This window comes from Crinia signifera, chromosome 2 (genome assembly GCF_055691185.1).
Source record: "Crinia signifera chromosome 2, ASM5569118v1, whole genome shotgun sequence".
NCBI lineage: Eukaryota > Metazoa > Chordata > Amphibia > Anura > Myobatrachidae > Crinia > Crinia signifera.
In genome coordinates this window covers 14,125,908-14,152,920 of record NC_139218.1, presented here as the reverse complement: position 1 = coordinate 14,152,920, position 27,013 = coordinate 14,125,908, and the positions used below count along the sequence as shown (strand labels likewise).

At 47.2% G+C, this 27,013-nt stretch overlaps 1 protein-coding gene across 2 annotated transcripts in view; it reads right to left on the bottom strand.

Moving 5' to 3' along the window:
* CD247 (CD247 molecule) overlaps positions 1 to 23,216 on the bottom strand; it is a 129,573-nt gene extending 106,357 nt beyond the window's left edge. For both annotated transcript variants that reach the window (XM_083170931.1, XM_083170932.1), the window contains exon 1: positions 23,067 to 23,216. In XM_083170931.1, the coding sequence (XP_083027057.1) occupies positions 23,067 to 23,124 (58 nt within the window). In that variant the 5' untranslated portion in view covers positions 23,125 to 23,216. The remainder of the gene's footprint in view (positions 1 to 23,066) is intronic.
* Between the last annotated feature and the right edge of the window lie 3,797 nt (positions 23,217 to 27,013).

Here is a 27,013-nt window from a genome sequence, read left to right as displayed (position 1 = left end):
ACCACTTTAATCATAATCTGATTTGGCAAGCTGAAGCGGCCTCGAATGGGGAGCTGCAGCTGTTCACAGACGCAGCGGGGTCGTTAGGTTTTGGAGCCTACTTTGAAGGGGAATGGTGTTGTGAGAGATGGCCTCAATCTTGGATAGACAGGGGATTTACTGGGAATATGTTATTGTTGGAACTGTTTCCCATCATTGTGGCTGTGGTACTGTGGGCAGGACAACTAGCGAACAGGAGCATAGTTTTCTGGTGCGATAACCTGGGGGTGGTGCATTCAGTTAACAATCAAAGGGCTTCGTCCCCAGAGGCCCTAAGACTGTTGCGGCACCTTATTCTAGTTTGCTTGAAAAACAACATCAACTTCAGGGCCAGACATGTACCAGGCGTTGAAAACGATATCGCAGACGCCTTGTCGCGATTTCAGTTTACTAGGTTTCGTGAACTAGCGCCAGCAGCAGCGGAAACAGGTCTAAGATGTCCCAAATCTGTCTGGCAGGTAGTAGAGCCGGCATGACAGAACTAGCATGCCGGTCACTAGCACCTGCTACCCGCAGATCTTATGGAAAGGCATGGGAGGATTGGTGTAATTATCAGCAGCAACCGGAATCCAGGGGTAAGTCAGTTGATGACTGCCTCCTAGCCTTTGTATGGGAACACTTCAACAATGGACGGTCCAAGTCGGCTATGGCGGCGGCTTTGGCAGGGATAGCATTTCACAGCAAATTGCGCAGGGTGCCAGATCCTACTAAATCATTCATCATCAGTAAGGCAATGAGGGGTTGGTCGCGCGTACAACCGGTACAACCGGATAATAGGCGTCCCCTGGATGAAAACAAGTTAGGAGAACTATTGGCTGTGTTATCCAATGTTGCAGATAATGAACCGGAGGTAGCGCTGTTTAGGGTGGCTTTTGCTTGGGCGTTTCACGGGGCGTTCAGAGTTAGTGAGTTAACAGCGCGCAATAAAGGGGTTAGCTCGGGGATTCTGAAGGATGACGTGGTGGTAAGCAAGGAGCAGGTGTTATGCAGGCTAAGAAGGTCAAAGACTGACCAGCAAGGCAGGGGCACCTGGATTACGCTTAAGCCACACGTCAACAAAGTAATCTGCCCGGTTGCGCTAACTCTAGAATATGCCTCCGTAAGGCCCAACGAGGCGGTTCAATTTTTGGCCCACGCTAACGGGTCACCGCTCACAAAATTTCAGTTTACTGCAGTTATGAAGAAGGGCTTAGCGGCAATAGGGCTGCGCCCAGACGAGTATGGAACACATTCATTCCGAATTGGCGCAGCCACTGCAGCAACGGTAGCAGGTTTGCCGCCTGAGGCTGTCAAAGCAGTGGGCAGATGGAAGTCAGACAGTTTTAAAAAATACGTGAGAGTTAATATGCTTTAATATAGAGTGTGTAGAATTTTAAGTATTAGCTTAAGTATAGTATGCGCCTGTTGCGCGGGTCCAAAAACGTAAAGTTTACAAACGGTTGGGGAACGATTAGCGTTCCGCAATCGGAGGTGTGGGGTGAATTTTTTGATTTTTCCTCCAGAATGCGTCTAATTCAATCTGGCCCCACCTTACAGGCCTTTCTGGTGGTTTTTTAAGTTTTTCAACTCCACTTGGACCCTAGCTTTATGTCATTTATAAGTTGTGCAATATTAGAGTATAAGTGAATACTAACCCCTAGGTTTTTTCCTTCCTTTGCAGCCCCATCCCCCCCCCTTCGGTCCCTTGGGGATAGTTTGGATAGTAGGGCACTCCTACATATTCTGGGCAGAGAAGCACTTGGTGGCTAGGAGTTCACCAGTGCTGTCCACTGCAAAAGCAGTAAGATGGATTGGGGTGAGGGGCCTTCTATGGAAGAATTTGACAGGCCTTCTACAGAGAGAAGCCAGCAGAGGGGACAGGCCAGACGTTTTGATAATACACCTGGGAGGGAATGACCTAGCAAAGACTACTGGCATAGCCTTGAGAATCATGATGGAGAAGGATTTAGGTGCTTTGTTGAAGAGTTGGCAGGGTCTACGGCTGGTATGGTCAGATATCATCCCCCGGTTCTCCTGGAGAGGAGCGCATAACGTAGAGGCAATAGAGAGGGCAAGGAGAAAGCTAAATCACGCCTTAAGCAGGTTTGTGGTGTGTAAAGGGGGAGTGGCTGTCAGGCACCCCGAGATTACAAGAGAACACCCGGACCTATACAGGCCTGATGGGGTGCACTTGTCTGAGGAAGGAATGGCTATCTTTTTGAGGGGAATTCTTAAGAGATTGAGCTAACAGTTATTAGAGCGAATAGATTTGTTAGGGGATGGCGGGGCAATTGGCACTTGAGGATGAGTGGTTAGTGTGCCACTTGCTGTGGCGGGTCGGCACCCTCGACCAGGATTCTAGAAGGGCGTCAGGTGGTCCCTGCGCGGTATTACCCCTCGCCTTGCCAGGAGGGCGGACGAGCCTCGACTCAACGCGGTGGGCGATGAACATTTAGGCGAAGATGTTCACGTCAGGCCTTAGAGGCGTGGGGATGTCCGCGCAGGGCGGGCTGTGCCTTTGGTAAGGGGTGTTTAAGAGGTTGGGAGCGACCTGGTCGTTGCCCGGAGTAACACCCCTGAACGGTCTTCGGTCTCAGGTGCCTGGTCCTTGCCATCCCCTTTTAAAGGGGTTATACCAGTTTCTCTTGGTCTTTAATAAATAACTATGACCGTTTAAACTGAGCTATTGGTGTCGCGTCTTTATTTTAGATAAGTTGTGTCAGTGTGAAGTTATTTCTAGGCCAAGGTATGATAAGGTTAGAGTCACAAGCAACATAATTCTCTAGGCTACTTAGGTGGAACGAGGGCTGTATAAGCCCAAGTGAAATTAAGAGACTGTGAATTTGAGCTTGGTTAAATAAAGTTGTTGAAAAATGACCAGGCATAGAAGGAGGGGTTATTCAGGGCGGGAAGCCCCACCAATGGGGGTCCTGGGGGGTGGCACCCTGGAGCTAGGGTATATAGTCTAGGTAGCAAGCCAGAATACCCCTCCTTGAATTTTGATCCCCACCCTCCCTTCCCTTGCACATTAAGGCCTTGCCTTAAAAATTTCGATCTAATTGGCAATTTTAGAATTGGCGGGTCGGCACCCTCGACCAGGATTCTAGAAGGGCGTCAGGTGGTCCCTGCGCGGTATTACCCCTCGCCTTGCCAGGAGGGCGGACGAGCCTCGACTCAACGCGGTGGGCGATGAACATTTAGGCGAAGATGTTCACGTCAGGCCTTAGAGGCGTGGGGATGTCCGCGCAGGGCGGGCTGTGCCTTTGGTAAGGGGTGTTTAAGAGGTTGGGAGCGACCTGGTCGTTGCCCGGAGTAACACCCCTGAACGGTCTTCGGTCTCAGGTGCCTGGTCCTTGCCATCCCCTTTTAAAGGGGTTATACCAGTTTCTCTTGGTCTTTAATAAATAACTATGACCGTTTAAACTGAGCTATTGGTGTCGCGTCTTTATTTTAGATAAGTTGTGTCAGTGTGAAGTTATTTCTAGGCCAAGGTATGATAAGGTTAGAGTCACAAGCAACATAATTCTCTAGGCTACTTATGTAATAGAGACAGCTGGGGAAACAGCATTTACATATTAGACCTGAATTAAGGAAAAGGACAACGCAGAAACTGCTGTTGCGAAACTGTTTGGAGTTGACTGGGTGCACAGTTCATCTGCATATCTATCTATCTATATACAGTATATGATATCTCTGCAGATGGATCAGCCAGTGTGTTCTGCATGCACGCTACTTGATCATTTGTTGTCTGAATTAGGGATGACCATCGTTGATTCGAAATCATCAATGGTTTATGAGCGATGTAGAATAGTTTTACCATCATTGGGTGAGGAGGATCTTTTTCTTAGCCAACTTGGCCGAGACACGGAACATAACTCCGCCCCTGGCACCCATAGAGCCCTGCCCCCAGGTTCTGATTGGCCCACTGGCCAGTCAGTCAAATAAAAGGAATGGCCATCGGTATATAAAACCATCCATGGTCATAGATCACATAGTATGCTACTATCGATGGTTGTTTGCACTATCGCCATCGATGGCAATAGCGTCAATGGCCATTCCCTAGATGGAATTTATATGTGCACTTTACTGCTCCCAATCATAGTCCACGGTGTTAAAGTATGAAAAAGTCCCACAAATGTGAAAAATTCATGTCAACATTTTCATGTCAACCTTTTGTCAATGTTGACCTTTTGCATGTCGGCCTATTGACTGTGACATCATCAAAGGGGGCGGGCCTGGCCCCCACCGTCAACAAAGGGGGTGGGCCCCGCCCCCGCCCCGCCAGAGTCGATGTGCTGCCAGGGAAGCGCTGGGCATCGCCGTCTACGGCGGCACTGGGCTTCCCCACGCGGTGTGTCAGGCAGACACCAGGCTGCTAGAGGGGCTGGGCGTATTTTGCCTTTTAAAAATCGGGCAGGGCGCAGCGCCCCGCTAAAACAGCCTAGTGGGAACACTAACTCCGCCCCTGGCACCCATAGAGCCCTGCCCTCAGGTTCTTATTGGCCCACTGGCCAGTCAGTCAAATAAAATGAATGTATACCGATTTTTCAGTCAGGGAGTATCTTCTCCATTCCGGACACCAGTAGCCACCGCAAATCACCATCATCGTGACCCCTTACAGTTGCAAAAGGTCAAATATGCACCGCTGCAGGACGCCCCCGGTACTGATAGCGTGTATGTGGCTCGGCGATTGTTTGCTTTAGCCTGGCGACAGCAGCCTGCATGCCGGATCTTGCTACTCAGAGTGCATTGCGAGGCAGCTTTCACAGCTATGGCCGGCGTACTGAAAAAGGTGAGACGGATGAGGTACCGTGCCTCTGCCCCTGATGGCAACAATGTCCTGCCCCCGGTCTTGACTATGGTGTTATCAGTGTTTAGACCACAAATATATATATATATATATATATATATATATATATATATATGTATATATATATATATACTTACCACCCGATATGACCCAGGAGGGACACATGAAGCTCTGAAGGTTGGCTACACTTTTTATTTTATTTTGAATGCCAAGTGCACATTCGGAAAGGGGTGGTCACGCCCCCTTTACCAGTGGCCACGCCCCTTTCTGGAAGTGTACCGATTTTTACCCTTGAAATGTTGGAGGGTATGCCTTAGCCATGTCATCCTATTGCATGTGTTGACCTCCATTGGTCGACCAATACGTGTCGATCTAATATGGGTCAACTTAATGACTGTTTATCAATGACAGCCATGCTCCTGCAATTTGCCACCGACAATTGTTTTTAAATCGCTCAGGGCAAAATGTACTAAACCTTGAAAAGCGATACAATGGAGAGTGATAAACCACCAACCAATCAGCTCCTAACTGTCATTTCTCAATGACTGAGTTCAAGGGAAATAAGGCCTGATTCTGCTTCACTCCTTCTGGCAAATTCCTTCTTAGATGAACAAAACCATTTTGCACTGCAGGTGGGGCAGATGTAACTTGTGCAGAGAGACTTAGATTTGGGTGGGGTTTAACTTCAAACTGAGATCTATATTGCAGTGTAGAAATAATGCAGCCAGTATTTACCCTGCACAGAAACCAAATAACTCACTCAAATGTAACTCTCTCTGCACATGATACATCTGCCCCACCTGCAGTGCAGCATGGTTTTGTCCATTAGAGAGAGAATTTGCTTTTGCAACTGAACCAGAAGCAGGCCCATAGTGTAGGTACACACTATGGGCCTGATTCTGGTTCAGTTGCAAAAGCTTTAGGGTTCTGCTTATCTTATCAGGTAAAAGTATGATATCATTTAGTAGTTAAATAATAATTCATTATTATGTGCAATAAATATGCCTCAGTGTATAATGTGTTGGGATGTGTGGGCAGTTTTGTGGGAGAGCTGCACACACCAATGATTATTATATATAAGTAATGACCAGGCCGGTGACCAGGCTTTGTGGTTTATTGGCTCAAATGATTGTACAGCCAAGAGACAGAATTACCATTGGTGCAGCAGGTGCATTTTCACCGGGGCCCCTGAAGACTAAGGGGCCCACTGCTGCCACCCATTTCTATTTGGCATATTGTGAACTTGTGTCAGAGTAGAGGAGGGGGGCCCAAATGATATTTTTGCACCTGTGCCAACCACATACAAGTTCCGCCACTGGTACTGGTTACACTAGTTGGATCAGTGATGCGGGGATGCCTGGAGCGGAGCAGGAATGTAGGCTGTTCACAACAGGGTATAGGTGTAGAGCTCAGCAGCACTACAGGAACCCCACCCCTCCCCCGGTTACAGCCCAGGAAACACAACAGCAGGCAACAACCTTAATAGCTGTGCAGATTAGGGGGGACCATCCCACGTGTCAAGAACAAGGGGCGAGATTCTCTATCACAGAAATGCGGTAAAAACCCCGTTATCGGGGTTTTTACCGCATTTCTGTATTCTCTAACCTCCCTCCGCAGTGTCACCGCTGCGGAGGGAATCGCCAGCAAAAGCTGGCGGTTCCCTGCAGAAGCCTATGGGCTTCTTACCGCAGCGGTGTGTGAGGGATCCGTCACGGATCCCTCCCAGCATGCCCTGCGTCCGGCGCGTCAGTCTGCGCTTGCGCAGACGGACTCCCGGGTCATAGACCCGGAAGTCCAGCAACGGCGCCGCATCGCAAGGGACAGCTCTTACCGCAAGAGCTGTCCCTTGCGTTAATGACCGCATATTTTAGAGAATATGCGGTCATTAGAAATGCAATGCCGGGCGAAGAGGGCTGCGGATTTTAGAGAATCCTGCCCAATGTCTGCAGCAGGGTATGCTCGGGTATACCAGGGTGTTTTTTTGGCAACATGGTTGGGAGGGGGTGTAGTCCAGTGATCCTGAAGTAGGATGTGACCACAGATCCGGTGATGTCAGCTGCCCACCCCCAGCAGCCGCATCACTGCCTCATTTCTATGGGAACGCCCAGCATTTTCATGGGAACACTCATGAAATGCTGTGCGTTCCAATGGCCACGTCTATCCACCACCGGCCCACGCCCCCCACCCGGACTGGTGGGTGCGAGTGGGACAGCAAACCCCCATTCGCACCTGGCGTCTGCACATGCACAGATGCAAAACATTGGTCCTCTGTGCGAACGTGCAGAGGACCAAGTCAACCAGAATAAGGTCCCAAATACTATAAGGCTGACCCCGGTGGAAGAGTCATAGGGCCAGATGCACTAAGCTTACAAAGAGATAAGCAACCAGCCAATCAGCTCCTGCCTGACATTTTTCAAACACATATTTTTACAAGAAAAGTAAGTATATTGTAAGTGCACTGAAAGTCACAATGGTTATTTTTAAGATTTAACTTTTATTTTATTCATTAAAAGGTGAAATATTTAAAATATGAAAAAGATAAAGAAAGAAATATAGTTTAAAATATCAATGACCCCTGCTCCCCAAACATAATTATTATAGGGTTCTCTTATCCCTGTATGCTTCTTCTATGCTTTATATTAGCACTTTTCTCCCTGTTCAGTTTAAGGGAGAGATATTTTGTGCTTAAATGTTGCGAATTTTTATTGTAATAGATCTTTGTGTATCAGATCTTGTCTTTTTCTGATTCTCTTCAGATTGATGTGTGTGATTAGAGTTTAATTTTGTTACATTTAATTAGTATAACAAGCTGACATCTCATATTTTCTGCAGACAGATTATGTCAAATATTTTGCAGAGAGAAGTACAGTTTTTTGTTATTATATATATCTCTTATGCAGCTGTACTATTCTTCATCGTAATGGATTATAATGGATTATATTTTGCGGACGGGCTGTGGGATGGCTGTCAGGAATTATATTGATGTTATTATAATTTTATTATTACTAATAGCATTTTACATAACCACAAGTTATGTCCACTGTGTTGTATATTACAGCACTTAGGGTTTAGGTTTTACTATTACTAATTGCACAGAGGTGATAGATGATTAATTACCTCTTTATTCCGTGCTCATGTATTGAATAGGCACTGATTGTATTATAATTAACTGTCGTTGTATATGTCTCCAAGGCCAAACATTGTCTCTTTATTATACAGATTATAAGACGTACAGACACTGAGCTATATCTGGTATTAGTGCCATATAGTAAGCGATTATGTAACCCAGCTCATGAATCAAAAAGGTGCCTGACAAACGTTCTGCTTTATACAATGTGGCTCTCTGAAGTATTGTATTGCTGACAGTGATTTAATTACACAGTGTTCGTGCCTATTGCACTAAGTTTTTATAATACCTAGTGCTAGGGTTCTTTTTCCTTCACGGATTGTGCAGATATAGTATATAGTAGATAACCGTTTTGCACTGTTTTATTGATGTGCAAATAATGTATACTCGCTTGAGCTATATCTGGTATATACGCTATAAAGATAATAGTCATATAACCCAGCTCATAAGATGGAGATGAGTGGTTATTAATCCCTTGGGTGTACCGTGGTAAATGCAAAAAATACTGCCACTGACAGTTATTACATAAATGTTATTATTGCCCCCTGCGTTTGGTATCGCCGTGCTACGGGCTTATTTGATAGTTTTTCTGCGGCTATGAGTCAGCTTTAATAAGCCAGAGAATATGCTCACACCACCGCCGTCTATTGTAAATGTCCGGGCAGCTCCGTGTCACTGCAGTATATTGCGGTAAATATGATAAATACTGCCGCTGACAGTTATTACATAAATGTTACTGTTGCCCACTGCGTTTGGTATCGCTTTATTGAGGGCTTATTTGACAGATCTCCGGCGGCTATGAGTCGGCTGTCACAAGCCAGGGAATATGCTCATACCGCCGCCGTCTATTATAAATGTCCGGGCAGCTCCATGTCTCACGTGCTGCACGGAGGCTGTGAGCCGACTCCTGTCAGCCGGACACGTACCCACGCCGCTACTGGTACAGACTGCTTAGCTCCGTATCACATCACATACATTTCATTATATTTCATTTCATTTCTACAACATAAGGTGCATTTTTAAGAAGCATAGGATAGGGAGCTGAGGTCATTGTTAGCCAACGACCGTTTCACCAAGCTTCCTCCTGAGGAAGCTTGGTGAAACGGTCGTTGGCTAACAATGACCTCAGCTCCCTATCCTATGCTTCTTAAAAATGCACCTTATGTTGTAGAAATGAAATGAAATATAATGAAATGTATGTGATGTGATACGGAGCTAAGCAGTCTGTACCAGTAGCGGCGTGGGTACGTGTCCGGCTGACAGGATCCGGCTCACAGCCTCCGTGCAGCACGTGAGACACGGAGCTGCCCTGACATTTAAAATAGACAGCGGCGGTATGAGCATATTCCCTGGCTTGTTACAGCCGACTCATAGCCGCAGGAGAGCTGTCAAAATAAGCCCGCAATAAGGCGATACCAAACGCAGTGGGCAATAGTAATATTTATGTAATAACTGTCAGCGGCAGTATTTATCATATTTACCACAGTATACTGCAGTAACGCGGAGCTGCCCGGACATTTATAATAGACGGCGGCGGTATGAGCATATTCCCTGGCTTGTGACAGCCGACTCATAGCCGCCGGAGAGCTGTCAAATAAGCCCGCAATAAAGCGATACCAAACGCAGTGGGCAACAGTAACATTTATGTAATAACTGTCAGCGGCAGTATTTATCATATTTACCACAGTATACTGCAGTGACACGGAGCTGCCCGGACATTTACAATAGACGGCGGCGGTGTGAGCATATTCTCTGGCTTATTAAAGCCGACTCATAGCCGCAGAAAAACTATCAAATAAGCCCGCAGCACGGCGATACCAAACGCAGGGGGCAATAATAACATTTATGTAATAACTGTCAGTGGCAGTATTTTTTGCATTTACCACGGTACACCCAAGGGATTAATAACCACTCATCTCCATCTTATGAGCTGGGTTATATGACTATTATCTTTATAGCGTATATACCAGATATAGCTCAAGCGAGTATACATTATTTGCACATCAATAAAACAGTGCAAAACGGTTATCTACTATATACTATATCTGCACAATCCGTGAAGGAAAAAGAACCCTAGCACTAGGTATTATAAAAACTTAGTGCAATAGGCACGAACACTGTGTAATTAAATCACTGTCAGCAATACAATACTTCAGAGAGCCACATTGTATAAAGCAGAACGTTTGTCAGGCACCTTTTTGATTCATGAGCTGGGTTACATAATCGCTTACTATATGGCACTAATACCAGATATAGCTCAGTGTCTGTACGTCTTATAATCTGTATAATAAAGAGACAATGTTTGGCCTTGGAGACATATACAACGACAGTTAATTATAATACAATCAGTGCCTATTCAATACATGAGCACGGAATAAAGAGGTAATTAATCATCTATCACCTCTGTGCAATTAGTAATAGTAAAACCTAAACCCTAAGTGCTGTAATATACAACACAGTGGACATAACTTGTGGTTATGTAAAATGCTATTAGTAATAATAAAATTATAATAACATCAATATAATTCCTGACAGCCATCCCACAGCCCCTGTCAGTCCGCAAAGTATAATCCATTATAATCCATTACGATGAAGAATAGTACAGCTGCATAAGAGATATATATAATAACAAAAAACTGTACTTCTCTCTGCAAAATATTTGACATAATCTGTCTGCAGAAAATATGAGATGTCAGCTTGTTATACTAATTAAATGTAACAAAATTAAACTCTAATCACACACATCAATCTAAAGAGAATCAGAAAAAGACAAGATCTGATACACAAAGATCTATTACAATAAAAATTCGCAACATTTAAGCACAAAATATCTCTCCCTTAAACTGAACAGGGAGAAAAGTGCTAATATAAAGCATAGAAGAAGCATACAGGGATAAGAGAACCCTATAATAATTATGTTTGGGGAGCAGGGGTCATTGATATTTTAAACTATATTTCTTTCTTTATCTTTTTCATATTTTAAATATTTCACCTTTTAATGAATAAAATAAAAGTTAAATCTTAAAAATAACCATTGTGACTTTCAGTGCACTTACAATATACTTACTTTTCTTGTAAAAATATGTGTCTTTGCTTAAGTAGTAGGTGGCACCTCCTCTTTGAGAAAATATAGGGGAATTTCCCCAAGAAATACTCATATTAGAGGAGATAGGACAGTCTCACGAATATTGAAGACTGGTGCGGGAATCTTTCTTTGTGTTTGTATTTTTCAAACACAGTCTGTGACATGGCCGGTAGGAGCTGATTGGCTGGCTGCTTATCACACTCCATGTTATCACTTGTGAAGCTTAGTGCATCTGTCCCACAGTCACACTCATTTCTAATTAAGAAATCCTTTGAACAACTGTATTATGCAATATAAATGTATGAAAACGAGACGATCCAGCTATCAAGACATCAGCATTTTCTTATTTATTACTTATTTTGCTTTGTTTTTTAGCTACTGCACACATTGGGCCCGATTCAGAGCTGTGCACAGGGCAGCCAAGTGCGCATGTGCGAGCCCTCCGTGGCAAGAAAGCCATTGGCAGCTAATCTCACTGGCTGATTGGCAGGCGGCCGGCAGTTAGAGGCTGGTCCCGGACGTTTTCAGGGAGGATCAGGAAAAAAAAGCAGACAGTACCCAGGCATTTTCAGGGACATCAGCACCGGGCCCAATCGGATGAGAAGTAAGTCCAGGGCTGCTCAGCCTGCTGCACACACTGGGGGGGGGGGGGGGGACATTCGATGCAGACGTGGTCTGAATTGGGCCCATTGCCTTTGGTAAAATCGCCCTGTAGACTACCCATACCTTTATCGGGCCCTATGGGTGACATGGTAAAATAGTGTCCGATACTGTATTTTTTTTTTTATGGTAGGACATACCTCCCAACATATCGGGTTTATGACCTGTGACAGGGGCGTGGCCACAGCAGTAGGGTGTGTGGCCTAGTGGCATTGGTGTCTCACTAGCCACGCCTTCCATTTCCGTCACCATGCAAGCCCCTCTGTCTTCCGTGAATAGACGCTGTGCAGCAGATCATTTCTCGGTCATTCTCAAATTAGATTTGAATTATGTATATCAGTTTCCAATGTTCGTTTACATAGACAGCTGTCTTGTAATATCAATACAATATCTAAATGCATTATATCACATTATTACCAGAGTGATAAATACGTACTGTACACGCATATGCTCTGCAGTTATCATAGAAGAAATTATAGTGCTGTTTTATATTTCCAGTTATTTTATTATATCTTAACTTTTTCGATGTCACAGAGGTTTATACATATATATATATATATATATATACATATATATATATATATATATATATATATATATATATATATATATATATTAGGTGATTCATTTGTATATGAGAAAGATGGTTAGAATTGTATGAAAGATGCCTGTATTGCAACTTGAGTTATAGGTGAAATGTGTTAAATAGAGAGCATATGATTTGGAAGGGGGTGTGTATTGTTTTGTTTAATTAAAAAGCGGTTACAGAGTAAGATGTACATTGATAGTGTGGAGGGTACAGTGACATTTGTGGGTGTGGGGGGGGGCTGTGTGTGCGTGTTGTTTAGGTGTGTGTGTGTGCAATAGTATAGTAGGGTGTTTCTGAGTCAGCGGCTCCCCACTGGCGGAGGTCACGACACAGGAAAACAGGAGGCTGGGTAGTGATAGGGGTGTGTGGGCATAAGGGGGACTAAAGAGGAGGGTGGGAGATACTGTGCAGCTTCTGCCAGTGGGTGAGGGTCCAGCGTGGCAGTACAGGAGTACAGGATGGTGGCCCTTAGTCAGTGTCTCCTCCTACTGGGTGGGAGTTCGGGTGCATGAGAGCAGGAGGCTGGGCAGTGGCGTAACTATCGTCCCGCAGCCCCCGTGGTGGCGGGGAGGCGCTGAGGGTATGTGGGCGCCGGGGGGGCTGCGGGACGATAGTTACTTGCCTTCTGCCGCCGGTGGTTTTATTTGCACCGGGTCCCAGCTCTCCCGAGTCCCGGCAGCCGCAGCGCTTCTAATACAAAAAGGTGACACTTGGAAAATGGCTGCCCCCATACCGCAGACAGTTTTTCGTCTGCAGTATGGGGGCAGCCATTTTCCAAGTGTCACTTTTTCATTAGCAGCAGTAAACGGGAGAGCCGCCTGGGACCCGGCGCAGACGGATGCGGCCACGCCGGCCAGAGGTAACACACACACACACATACACACAAACACGTAACACATACATACATACATACAAACACACAAACACAACCCCCCCTCCCCCCCGCCGTACCCCGGCTCCCCTCCGCTCCGTTTTTTTTTACCGGGGGGGCGCCTCCTGCATTGTCGGCAGGGGGGCGCAGAAAATCTAGTTACGCCGCTGAGGCTGGGCTATGAGGCATGATAGGGGCATGTAGGCAAAACAGCGTCAGCGACTCCCCAGTGGTGGAAGTTATGGTTCAGGAGAGCAGGAAGCTGGGTAGTGATAGGGGTGTGTGAGTATACGGGGGACTAAAGAGGGGCTTAGGGGTGCCGTGAATTGCGGGAGGGGCGCGGGGGGTTCCGTGAATCAAGGGAGGGAGGGGGCGCAGGTGTCGGCGAATCGCGGGAGAGGGCGGGGGTCCGCAAAGCGTGGGAGGGGGCGTGAATTGCGCGAGGGGGGGTTGCGAATAGCGGGAGAGGGGTGCGCGGGGGATCCGTGAATTGCGGGAGGAGGGGGCACGGGGCGCGATGAATCACCTAGTTGGTTATATATTCTTGTAGAAGGATGGTAGGATGTTGCTGTCATTCAGAATGCATTTACATAAACAGTAATAGTAGCAGTAAAAGGTCTGACTTAAAACACCTACAGTAAAACAGAACAGGTGTTATATATTATACAAAGAATTGGTTGATGATGTGTAGGTTGACGTGCACATAGTTCATAGTTGTCACTGGAAAAAAATTGCTACAAGAAAAAATTAACACAGAAAGTTCAACACATGTAAATGTTGACATAAGTATGGCACTTCATCGGTGTCCATGTCGACACATGAGAATGAATATGAAAACATTAAAAAAAGAAAAATAAATCTTCAAAAACTCATGTCAACCTTTTTCATTGTCGACCATAGCCGTGCCAGTGTTTTGCATGTGCCATTTAATCCTGGGGTTGCCGTGAATCACGCGCGGGGGTGGGGGGGGGGAGGGAGGAGGTGAGGGGTGTCCGCGAATCACGGGAGGAGGGGTCGTGGGTGGATGCCGTGAATTGCGGGAGAGGGGGGTCGCGGGGGGGGGTGTGGGTACCGCGAATCGTGGGATGGGGGGGCGCGGGGGCTTGCAGTGAATCGCGGGAGGGTGGGTCGCGTGGGCGGGGGGTTGCCGCAATGACAGGAGGGGGGGTCAGGGGTGGGGAATCGCGGTAGGGGGGGGTCGTGGGGGGCACCGTGAACCGCGGGAGGGGGGGCCCGGGGGGTTGGCGCGAATCGTGGGAGGGGGGGGCGCGGGGTGCCGCGAATTGCAGGAGGGGGGGGTGTCACGGGGTGGGGCCGCGAATCGCGGGAGTCACCGGGGGTGCCGCGAATTGCGTGAGGTGTGCTGCAAATCGCGGGAGGGGGGTCGCGGGGGGTGCCGCGAATCACCACAAGAAAAAATCAACACATAAAGGTCAACACATGTAAATGTTGACATAAGTGTGGCACTTCATTGGTGTCCATGTCGACACATGAGAATGAATATGAAAACATTGAAAAAGTTAAAAATAAATCTTGTCAACCTTTTTCATTGTCGACCATAGCCATGTCAGTGTTTTGCATGTGCCATTTAATCGTGGGGATGCCGTGAATGGGGGGGGGGGGGGGAGGGACGGAGGTGCATACCCAATATGACCCTCTCCAGGAGGGACACATTGCTCTGTTTCTGGAATTTTCTTCTTAATTTATGGATTACCATCACCTGTGCTTAAACACCTTTCTTATCAATTACCCTGTTTAAAACAGGTGATGACAATCATAAATTAAGATGGAAGTCCAGAAACAGAGCATTCTGTCCCTCCTGGAGAGGGTCATGTTGGGAGGTATGGAGGTGTGGGGCGCTCACCTGGTGTGTCTGGTGAGTAGCTGTGTCTTTGCTGTGTAACATGGAGAGGCAGGGCCGGATTTGTGCCTAGGCACGTGAGGCACCGGCCTCAGGGTGGCACCAATTAAGGGCGACAGGCAGACTGACATTCTGTTAAATAGCAGCATGGCACAGTGGGTGGGCAGCAGCAAGTGACGAGCGCCGCCGCCGCAGACATGAATTATCATGTGTAGGCGGCAGCGCCGCTCGTGACCCGCCACTGCCCACTCGCTGTGCCATGCAGATTACATCACCACTTAGTGGCTGGGTCCGACGGTCCCCCTGCGCATCCGGAAATGTCTCAGACTCATTCCTGCCGGCGCCCGCCCATTGGCTACACTACACACACACAGTCTATTGGCTGCTGTGTATCCAGCAGCTGAGCGGCGTGCAGATCCTCCCTGCGCTCAGTCAGTCAATCAGTCAGTGTGAGAGAGACTGACGGAGAGTGAGACACAATGTGCTGTAAAACACTGTACTAATAAGTGCCTCCCTCCATCCGGTCCTCCGTACAGTGAGCAGTCCAGAGTGCTTAAAAAAATATTAAGGTGGGCTACAGTTAAATTTTAATGAAATATATAAATAACATTGTATATACATATATGATTACATTACAATAGGAGGGGGACAAAAATGTTGTGCCTAGGGGCGGCCTGACCCCTAAATTCGCCCCTGTGGAGAGGCAGAGGGTGTCTGGCACTGTCTGTGGGCTCACTGGGCTGGTTCTCTGTCATGTGAGTCAGTCATGTGAGTCAGAGGCTCCACCCAGCGTTATAGCTCCAGACACACTTTGAGTGACAGATGTAGCCAAATATATAAGAGATATATATATATATACATACACATATATGTGTATGACAGTTCAGAAACTTTATATATGCATCCTTCATAACATCAAATAATAAAATTGTAGATTGTGTTTCATTATATTGCTTATATTATTATTATTATTATTATTATTATTATTATTATTATATTGGTGAGTGACATCATTAACCCTAAACCTAATATCTATTCAGTACAGTAATACACTGTACCAGATGTGGTCAGCATAGTTTTAGAAGCGGTGTCTAAACACGATGGGAAGTACAAAGACAATTTAACCCTTTGAGTGCAAACATCTTTGTGAGCAATGTACAAAATATCCACTAAAATGCCAGCATCGCTCACACTTGGTATATAAATTCAAATTAAAAATGTTGTGTAAAAAAAGATTATATTTCCTATATAAGGTAACATTACAGGTCATTATGATGATCATTTGCCAATTTTCACACCTATTTTGACAAATTCACTTTGGGGGTTATTCTAGTTCATTCTTTCTGACAAAATCCTTCTTAGATGGACAAAACCATGTGCACTGCAGGTGGGGCAGATGTTAGTTGTGTAGAGAGAATTAGATTTGGGTGGGGTTTTTCTTAAAAGTGAGATCTATATTGCAGTGTAAAAATAAAGCAGTCAGTATTTTCCCTGCACAGAAACAAAATAACTCACCCAAATCTAATTCTATCTGCACATGTTACATCTGCCCCCCCTGCAGTGCACATGGTTTTGTCCATCTAAGAAGGATTTTGTCAGAAAGAATGAACTAGAATAAACCCCTTTGTCGTTTCATTTATTGCAGTGACTGACGTACAAACACAATTGCTAGGAAAGTAACACAGAATACATTATATAAGTGATATATTATTCGTTATCCACCACAAACAAACAATCTTAAATATGTATTAAATGCAGCATATGTTTGATTCCCACCATGGCCCAGTGTGGAGTTTGTATATTCTCCCCATGCTTGCGTGGGTTTCCTCTGGGAACTCCAGTTCCTCCCACAATCCAAAAATATACTGGTAGATAAATTGGTGTCTGACAAATCTACACCAAGTGCAGTGATTCTCAAACTTTTTTTAATCACGGCACCCTAGCGTAATTTTTTTTTTTTTTTTCACGGCACCCCTAGGTCAAAAAAATAATAATATAGAAAATAAATATAAAATTAAGTAGATTATGTTTATATATCATCCATAGGGTTAGTTATGTGGTGTTGGACATGGCTGTGCATCTGATTGTACATATATTTTATGATTGGCAGCCACAAGCACTAGTTTTGTCGATAACATTGACCATAACATTTTTTATTGGTCCTGAACCACCAACTCAGGGCACCCGTGCAAATGTTCCAAAGCACCCCAGGGTGCCATGGCACACAGGGCCTTATTCTGGTTGAGTCGGATGGCTCCGAATGCAGAAGGATGGCCGATGGTTGGTGTTTGCGCATGTGCGGAGGCGTATCTGCGCATGTGCGAACGCCTCACACGTACGAACACGGCGTGAGTTCCGTACAGAAAATGATGATACGGAACCATCCGATCAGGAGGTGGAGAGGGGCGTGAAGGGCTGTTTGGGCTCATTACCATATGCGTAAGCCCCACGTTTCATCGGCGTATGGTAATGCGGCCGTGACGCTCGTGTGGGGGGCGGACAACTGACATAGCCGGATGCCAGCTGCCCGCCCATATCCCTGCTTTCAAAATGTCCGTGTGTTCTGGAGCACTCTGTGCTGCCTGACCACTCGGTCCAGCATTCGATGGTCGTCGACCATCGGAGGATGGGGGAGGTTCCCACAGATGGAGGAGGTGTTCGCATGAAACATCCACTCGCGGTCTGTTCAGTTGGCGTCTTACCACATTCAGACGGTGTGAGCGATCCGTACGGTAGGCGGGGCTAAGAATACTCGGTGGCCGACCGAAAATACACATCCGTCCGATTCAACTAGAATAAGGGCCACAGTTTGGGAACCACTGCCCTAGTGTGTAAGTGTGTGTGCCTGTACATGTGGTAGGGAAAATAGCGCCCAATTCAGATCTGATCGGGAATTTGTAGCGGCCAGTGAAATCCCACCTTGCGAATTAATGTCCAAAATCATTCGGAAGACGCTCAGCATTGAATGATTTTTCCAATGGGTACCAGTCATTGTAAGCTAGAAGTAGCCAGAGATTTAATATGTGGCTTTGTTGAAATCTGCCTGATCAAGGCAGGCGCTGACATCACACACCCTCCCCTAAAACGCTTGGGCACGCCTGCGTTTCCATAGGTACACCTAGCATTTATTTTCTGGCACACCTGAGTCTTTCTAGGCACTCCCAGCAAATGACCGGTTACCAGCCCACAGATGTCAGCTTCCTGTCACCTTTGGAATGGTTAGCGAAGGAAATAAGTAGCAGGATTTCACCGCTGGCAGGCTTTGCACACTTTGAGGCGCAGACGCATGTACAGTGTATCAATAATCATCTGCTGTGCGTATATATAATTAAAAGTAAACACTGTGTTCTCTAAAATGTCTAATAATTAAATTAGCATATTTTGTAGCTACAAATAATAGATACAATTTTTATCAGCTTTCGCTGGGGTGCCGGACGGGGTCCTGACAGTCATTTACCCGAATTCAGAATCCCGACTGTTAAAACACCGACAGATGGGTTCCCGATGGCCACCGGCTTTTCTCCCTCGTGGGGGTCCACTACCCCAATAGGAGGGAGAATAGAATAGGTGGCGAGCGTAGCGAGCCACCATGCCAGCAGCGTGGCGAGTGCAGCAAACCCGCAAGGGGCTTTGTTGCGCTCACCATGCTGTCTGAGACCGGCCAGTCGGGATCCCGATGTTGGAACCCTATACCACACCCCTTTTGCTGTGGGTGATGAAGATAAGTGCAATACTAGTTACCAACCTGTCAGAGCGACGTAACAATGTAACAGTAATGTCAGCACCTGCAACTGTGCCACTTGAACTACCCTCCCCCCATAGAGGTGAGGAGCAGCATTAGACTTTTATTATAAATATATACTATGACTTTTCTTCCAAAATCAGATTTTATCCCTTTTAGACATGACTGTTATGGAGTGGAGTCACAATTTAGACTATTTATTACCAGTTATTTACATGGTGCACACATATTCCGCAGCGCTGTACAGAGAATATTTGAACATTCACATCAGTCCCTGCCCCAGTGGAGCTCACAATCTATATTCTCTACCACATATACACGCACACACAGACATTCTAGGGTTAATTTATTTTTATTATATTTTCGGGAGCCAAATGACCTACCAGTATATTTTTGGATTGTGAGAGGGAACAAACTGTACCAATACGGGGGTTGAGTGGTGACCCCTCTTTTCGGACCCGGCAGAAGAAAAGTGACTGCGCCTTGGGACTGATTTATTTGTTTTTTTTTTTGTTAAAGGAAACCAGAGTACCCGGAGTAAACCCACGCAAACACGTGGAGAATATACAAACTCCGCACAGTTAGAGCCATGGTGGGAATTGAACCCATGACCTCAGCGCTGTGAGGCAGTAATGCTAACCACTACACCATCCGTGCTGCCCCATGTGTTATATACAGAGTGCAGCTTCTATGAGTCCCAGATCTGAGCGGGGCCACCTTCCCTGTGACAGTAATATGTGTTATATACACAAGGGTGTAGCTACCATAGGTGCAGGGGGTGCAGCTGCTATGGGGCCCAGAGCTGAGAGGGGCCACCTTCCCTGTCACAGTTACATGTGTTATATACAGGGGTGTAGCTACCATAGGTGCAGGGAGTGCAGCTGCTATGGGGCCCAGAGCTGAGAGGGGCCACCTTCAGTGTCACAGTTACATGTGTCATATACAGGGTGTAGCTACCATAGGTGCAGGGGGTGCAGCTGCTATGGGGCCCAGAGCTGAGAGGGGCCACCTTCCGTGTCACAGTTACATGTGTCATATACAGGGGTGTAGCTACCATAGGTGCAGGGGGTGCAGCTGCTATGGGGCCCAGAGCTGAGAGGGGCCACCTTCCGTGTCACAGTTACATGTGTCATATACAGGGGTGTAGCTACCATAGGTGCAGGGAGTGCAGCTGCTATGGGGCCCAGAGCTGAGAGGGGCCACCTTCCGTGTCACAGTTACATGTGTCATATACAGGGGTGTAGCTACCATAGGTGCAGGGGGTGCAGCTGCTATGGGGCCCAGAGCTGAGAGGGGCCACCTTCCCTGTCACAGTTACATGTGTTATATACAGGGTGTAGCTACCATAGGTGCAGGGGGTGCAGCTGCTATGGGGCCCAGAGCTGAGAGGGGCCACCTTCCCTGTCACAGTTACATGTGCTATATACAGGGGTGTAGCTACCATAGGTGCAGGGGGTGCAGCTGCTATGGGGCCCAGAGCTGAGAGGGGCCACCTTTCCTGTCACAGTTACATGTGTTATATACAGGGTGTAGCTACCATAGGTGCAGGGGGTGCAGCTGCTATGGGGCCCAGAGCTGAGAGGGGCCACCTTACCTGTGACAGTAATATGTGTTATATACACAAGGGTGTAGCTACCATAGGTGCAGGGGGTGCAGCTGCTATGGGGCCCAGAGCTGAGAGGGGTCACCTTTCCTGTCACAGTTACATGTGTTATATACAGGGTGTAGCTACCATAGGTGCAGGGGGTGCAGCTGCTATGGGGCCCAGAGCTGAGAGGGGCCACCTTCCCTGTCACAGTTACATGTGCTATATACAGGGGTGTAGCTACCATAGGTGCAGGGGGTGCAGCTGCTATGGGGCCCAGAGCTGAGAGGGGCCACCTTCCCTGTCACAGTTACATGTGTTATATAGAGGGGTGTAGCTACCATAGGTGCAGGGAGTGCAGCTGCTATGGGGCCCAGAGCTGAGAGGGGCCACCTTCAGTGTCACAGTTACATGTGTCATATACAGGGTGTAGCTACCATAGGTGCAGGGAGTGCAGCTGCTATGGGGCCCAGAGCTGAGAGGGGCCACCTTCCGTGTCACAGTTACATGTGTCATATACAGGGGTGTAACTACCATAGGTGCAGGGAGTGCAGCTGCTATGGGGCCCAGAGCTGAGAGGGGCCACCTTCCCTGTCACAGTTACATGTGTTATATACAAGGGTGTATATACCATAGGTGCAGGGAGTGCAGCTGCTATGGGGCCCAGAGCTGAGAGGGGCCACCTTCCCTGTCACAGTTACATGTGTTATATACAGGGTGTAACTACCATAGGTGCAGGGAGTGCAGCTGCTATGGGGCCCAGAGCTGAGAGGGGCCACCTTCCCTGTCACAGTTACATGTGTTATATACAAGGGTGTATATACCATAGGTGCAGGGAGTGCAGCTGCTATGGGGCCCAGAGCTGAGAGGGGCCACCTTCCCTGTCACAGTTACATGTGTTATATACAGGGGTGTAGCTACCATAGGTGCAGGGAGTGCAGCTGCTATGGGGCCCAGAGCTGAGAGGGGCCACCTTCCCTGTCACAGTTACATGTGTCATATACAGGGGTGTAACTACCATAGGTGCAGGGAGTGCAGCTGCTATGGGGCCCAGAGCTGAGAGGGGCCACCTTCCATGTCACAGTTACATGTGTTATATACAAGGGTGTATATACCATAGGTGCAGGGAGTGCAGCTGCTATGGGGCCAGAGCTGAGAAGGGCCACCTTCCCTGTCACAGTTACATGTGTTATATACAGGGGTGTAGCTACCATAGGTGCAGGGGGTGCAGCTGCTATGGGGCCTAGAGCTGATGGGGGCCACATTCCTGTCACAGTTTCATGTGTTATATACAGGGTGTAACTATCATAGGTGCAGGGAGTGCAGCTGCTATGGGGCCACAGCTGAGAGGGGCCACCTTCCCTGTCACAGTTACATGTGTTATATACAGGGGTTTAGCTACCATAGGTGCAGGGAGTGCAGCTGCTATGGGGCTCAGAGCTGAGAGGGGCCACCTTCCCTGTCACAGTTACATATGTTGTATACAGGGGTGTAGCTACCATAGGTGCAGGGAGTGCAGCTGCTATGGGGCCCAGAGCTGAGAGGGGCCACCTTCCCTGTCACAGTTACATATGTTATATACAGGGTGTAGCTACCATAGGTGCAGGGAGTGCAGCTGCTATGGGGCCAGAGCTGAGAGGGGCCACCTTCCCTGTCACAGTTACATGTGTTATATACAGGGGTGTATCTACCATAGGTGCAGGGAGTGCAGCTGCTATGGGGCCCAGAGCTGAGAGGGGCCACCGTCCCTGTCAGAGTAACGTGTTATAAACATTTCTTATCATCGGTTGGTACATAGTGACCTTTAGAAACCTCTGCTATGATGCCCCACGCACCATCTGTCACCAGAGTTTCTGGCGCTACCTCACAAAAACAAACAGAAGGATTGCAGATGAGTTACAGCAGCTCTATAACTAGCGCAAGTGCCTTTATATTAGAGAAGAATGAGGGCTGAGCTACAGACGGGAAGGCCTCTTAGACAGTAGGCCACGTTTGTTCCCTTCGGGTGGTGACCAGTCCTTCCTGGTTCAAGGGTTATATCTAAATATTTGAAAGAAATAGTTGAAAACTTAGCTTCAACAAATACGCGTTGAAGCATTGTTCCAATAGAATTATAAATGTAGTCATGTATTTTCTGCTGGCTGGGCCCAATCACTCAAATACTCCGTGTATCGCAGACAACGAAAATTCAATTCAACTGTACCCAGACCACAGCAAGGGATCGGAGCTTTTACGCTTGCTGTTTAAATTGTACAAACTCTACAGTAAGTTATTTTTCAATGTAGTAGAAGGTTTTTACTTATCGTATCCGCAGCCTTGCATGGAATTCAGGGTACTTGTCGGTAAATATAAATGAATGTGATTGTAGGCGACAAAGAAACAAAGACCAGGGAGCGTCACATCCTCACAGCTCACAGCGGCTGCCCCGCTTATGCTCAATATAAACATCTAGAATCCTGTAACAAATATCTTACTGCCAGTTCCTCAGTCAACAAAGACCCAAAATCCTGAATTATCAGCAAGATGACAAAATGAGGTCAACGGACATAGACAAACCAATACAAAACATAGGAAACAAGATCAATCAAAGCACCATCTCCAGAAACTCATATAACCCCCTATCTGACCACTTGTAAACGTTGTACCTTCGGAAGAGAAATGGAAGCACAAAGAACCAGATCTGTGATAGATTGTAATGAAAAACCATTGGGACTCTACCTGTCAGGGAGATATGAGCCTGGAGGAAAGCGGACACGGCCATCCAGTTGGACTTCATGTTTGGTCAGCGTGGGAGAAGGTCCTTCTTGGTTGTAACAGCCGTCACCTACTTTGCTTAGAGTATATTGCTCTCCCACCCACAACGCTCTGCTGCTGTACTGCACAGGAAGTGGAACATCTAAGACAGGTTTGTATGACAGGCTGCTGAGATACGCACAGAGCCCTGAGACCACAGTCTTCTCATCAGCTCCCTTCACTGCTGCCTGGAGGAAGATTATAATAAACATTCATGCATGCAGATCTCATTCGTGTGTTTACGCTACATACATGGCACAGCGGCCAATGTGGACAGTTGGAATTCATTCCATTGGAAGTTGGGTTCCTGTGTTTACAGAACTCAATGAACTCTTAGCCTGGAGGGTTACTGAGGAGCACACGGTAGAGCCGAACTCCAGTTTTTTTTCATGTAGACCAAACCAGTCCTTAAGAGGTGCCAACAGTCCATGTTTTCCAGGCAACCTATAGATCTGTAGAAAGTGTCGGTTGGGAATGAATGTTTGAAAATGTGACCGCACCTGTGCACCCCCCCCCCCCCAAAAAAAAAAAAATTCACCACAATGCTTGGCCTTATTGAAGTCTAATGCAGTCCGTGAGACTGTACTGGCTACACTGTGACTTGCTGTGAATTCCTATTGGAAGCCAGACCTGCCAGTCACCCACAGATAGGCAATCCAAGTGGGAGGTGTTCCTGCACACTCGGACTGCCAGTCTGAGCTGTAATGAGCAGAGAACTGGCTTCCTGTAGGAACTACTCCCTGCCTTACCATAAAGCCCTAGTCCACTTCTATTGGCTGCAGCCAATGCAGCCCATAGAAGCCTGCTTTTGTGCAATCGCAGTACCGTTGTCGATACTACACAACCACCAGACCCAGCGCCTGTCAACTTCATTGTTCGGGGAAAACCCGGCAGCATGGCCCGCGGCAGCCCCACTCCTATGAGGCATGATTTTAGGGTGAAATTTACTAAGATGGGAGTTCTATTTCACATAAGATGTTGCTATGGGCAACCAATCAGAATCTACTTATTTAGCACTTTCTAGAAGATAATAGATAGTATCTGATTGGTTGCCCATAGCAACATAAAAGTGCCAATGTTTTGCTGTTATTCGATTATGTATGGGATTTATGGTTTATGTTTCATTGCACAAGTTTTTGCCTTTAGTAAATCTCCCAATGCAAATCCAAAAACAAAATCGACCATTAGTAAATATACTACCTAGAAATACCTCAGTTCAACAAATAGAAAAAAAACCCTTAAAAGGCTGAGGCTGAGCTTGCAACTACTCATGTGACAGAAGATGAATAATCGCAATATTACTCTTAAAATTGTTGGACAATCTTGTGGGCATTTTCTACAGATTTGTTTTTATGGCTAAAGCAGATGCACCCACACAAAACTCACCCTTTACTGCCATCTAGTGCTCGTTTGAAAGAATGCAGGTGTACGTGTACAACTCGGTTAATCGCAGAAAGCAACACACCTGGCGATGAGGAATTGAGTTACAGTAGTTCTTCATAGGAAATTTCCCAGACAGGGATTTTTATTTCTCTTCTTGGAAATGCCGTGGGCGTGTATTTTTTTTTCATGCCACATCCAATAAGGTGCCTGTCAGTGAGCTAGGAGACTATCCTGTTGTTAGGTCTACAGTGTATAGGTCTACACTAAAAAGTCGACATGAAAAGCTAAAAGGTTAAAGTTTTATTTTATTTTTGCTTAATTTTTTGGGACTTTTTCATACTTACTGTAAACATTCATGTTGACTCCGATTGGGAACGTTAAAGTGTTGCAGCAGTAGAGTAATGCAGCAGCAAAGCCAGCCATGCGAGGGTTCACACTACAATAATGGGGGGGGTCCATGTCAACATTGACAACGATAAAAAAAACTTTCAAAAATGGTAATTTCAACCTTTTCACCTGTCAACCTTTTTCATTGACTTAGACATTATGGCAGGCTTTCCGACCCTCCCGGAATTTCCGTGAGTCTCCCGAAAATCGGGTCCCCCTCCCGGCCCCCCGGAACGGTGGGCAACCCTCCCGGATTCAGGAGGGACCCCCGCTGTCCCCCAGATCGCGGCATTAAAATGCTGCAATCCTCGGGTCTCAGAGGAGGGTGCGGAACTAAAATGACACAATCTCGTCATTTTAGCCCCGCCCCCTCCACGGAGATCCCTGAATTTGCTGGTTTAACAGCATGGGGTGGGGCTTAGTGATGTCACGCTTAAGCCCCGCCCCCTGAGCCGCTCCTGAAACTCTCCTTTCTGGGCTTCTCCCGGAGAGGAGAATAAGAAGGTCGGCAACCCTGCATTATGGGGATGATTCAATAGTGATTGGAACAAGGCAAATGGGCAAAACCATGCTGTAATGCAGGTGGGCCAGATGTAACATGTGCAGAGAGAGTTAGATTTGGGTGGGTTATTTTGATTCCGTGCAGGCTAAATACTGTATGCTTTATTTTTACACTGCAATTTAGATTTCAGTTTGAACACATTTCACCTAAATCCATACTTACCTACTTTCTCCTTTCCGGGAGAGGGCAGCCACCTCAGGGGGGCGGGGCTGTGGGGAGTGAAAAGGGTGGGGCGGGGCAGAGTCATGCATGTGGCTACTTGTTTGTGGGCGTGGCCAAGAACGCTCATGTCATTTTAGCCATGCCCACCACCGTGCAATGACATTTTAAAAGCATTGCACGGTGGTGGGCGGGGCTAAAACAACGCGAATCGCGTCATTTGACCCGCAGACCCCCCCCGCCGATCGCGGGTGCCGGCGGTGGGTCGCGGGAGCCGGGCGGCTTTGCGGGAGGGTTGCCCTTCTTTCCAGGGGGGCCGGGAGGGGGACCCAATTTTCGGGACCCCCCTGGGCCATTCCGGGGGGTAGGCAACCCTGCCTAAATCTAACTCTCTCTGCACGTTACATCTGCCCCCCTGCGATGCAGCTATTACTCACTGTGCACCTGATTCTGCAGTGTGGCCGCCATCACAATTTACTCTCAGCATGTGCTCACCTTGGCTCAGATGCATGCACAGCAATAGAACATTGAATGATTACTGTAGCCGATTTGTGCCAGCATCTGATTTAGGCCCAGTGGGGCTGATTCATAGTTGTGTGCAAACCCGAATGCCTGTGTAGAATGACAAAGGCGGGGAGAGTGCACATGACCGACACGGCTGCAAATTCACAGGCCAGACAATTATCGATGTCTACACGTACGTACGGCCCGTAGTACACATGCGTGAGACCATCCTGAAATACAAACCTGCTACAAGTTTGATAGGAAGCCGGTGTTTGCTGGTCGTTCTCTTGGAGTGTCAGGGAAAACGTAGGCGTGCCCAAGTATTTTCAGGGGAAGTCATGTGACGCCAGCTCCGCCCCCGAACAGCAAACCTTGTGACCCTGTGGTTTGATGGTGATCCTATGTCGCATCCTTGGATCTGCATGCTGGCAGTACTGATCTTTTACCCTGTGGGATTAGAATATTTCAGCTTCTCTGCTGCATCCAATTAGTGTCCATCTCTGAATCACGCCCAGTCAAGGCCAAACTACCCATCTAGCCAAATGCTAGAAGTGACAATTGGGGTCATTCAGACCTGATCGCATGACTGGTAGTGACTTTCTATTGAAAGTCCGACCTGCCAGTCACCAAGGCAGTCCCATTGGCAGGTGTTCCCTCCCTCCACGATGCCTCTCTATGGGTTGCCGAGCGGCAGCCTATAAAATCTGGGGATTGTGCATGCGCAGTACCTACGTTGGTACTGCGCACGTGCCGGTCGCGGTGCCTGGGATCTGTGTTATACAGGTGCCAGGACCGTGATTTCCCTTCTATGGGCTGTTGCCGAAATAGCTCATAGAAGCTGGCCGCATGCACAGTACAGAGGTTTGTACTGCGCATG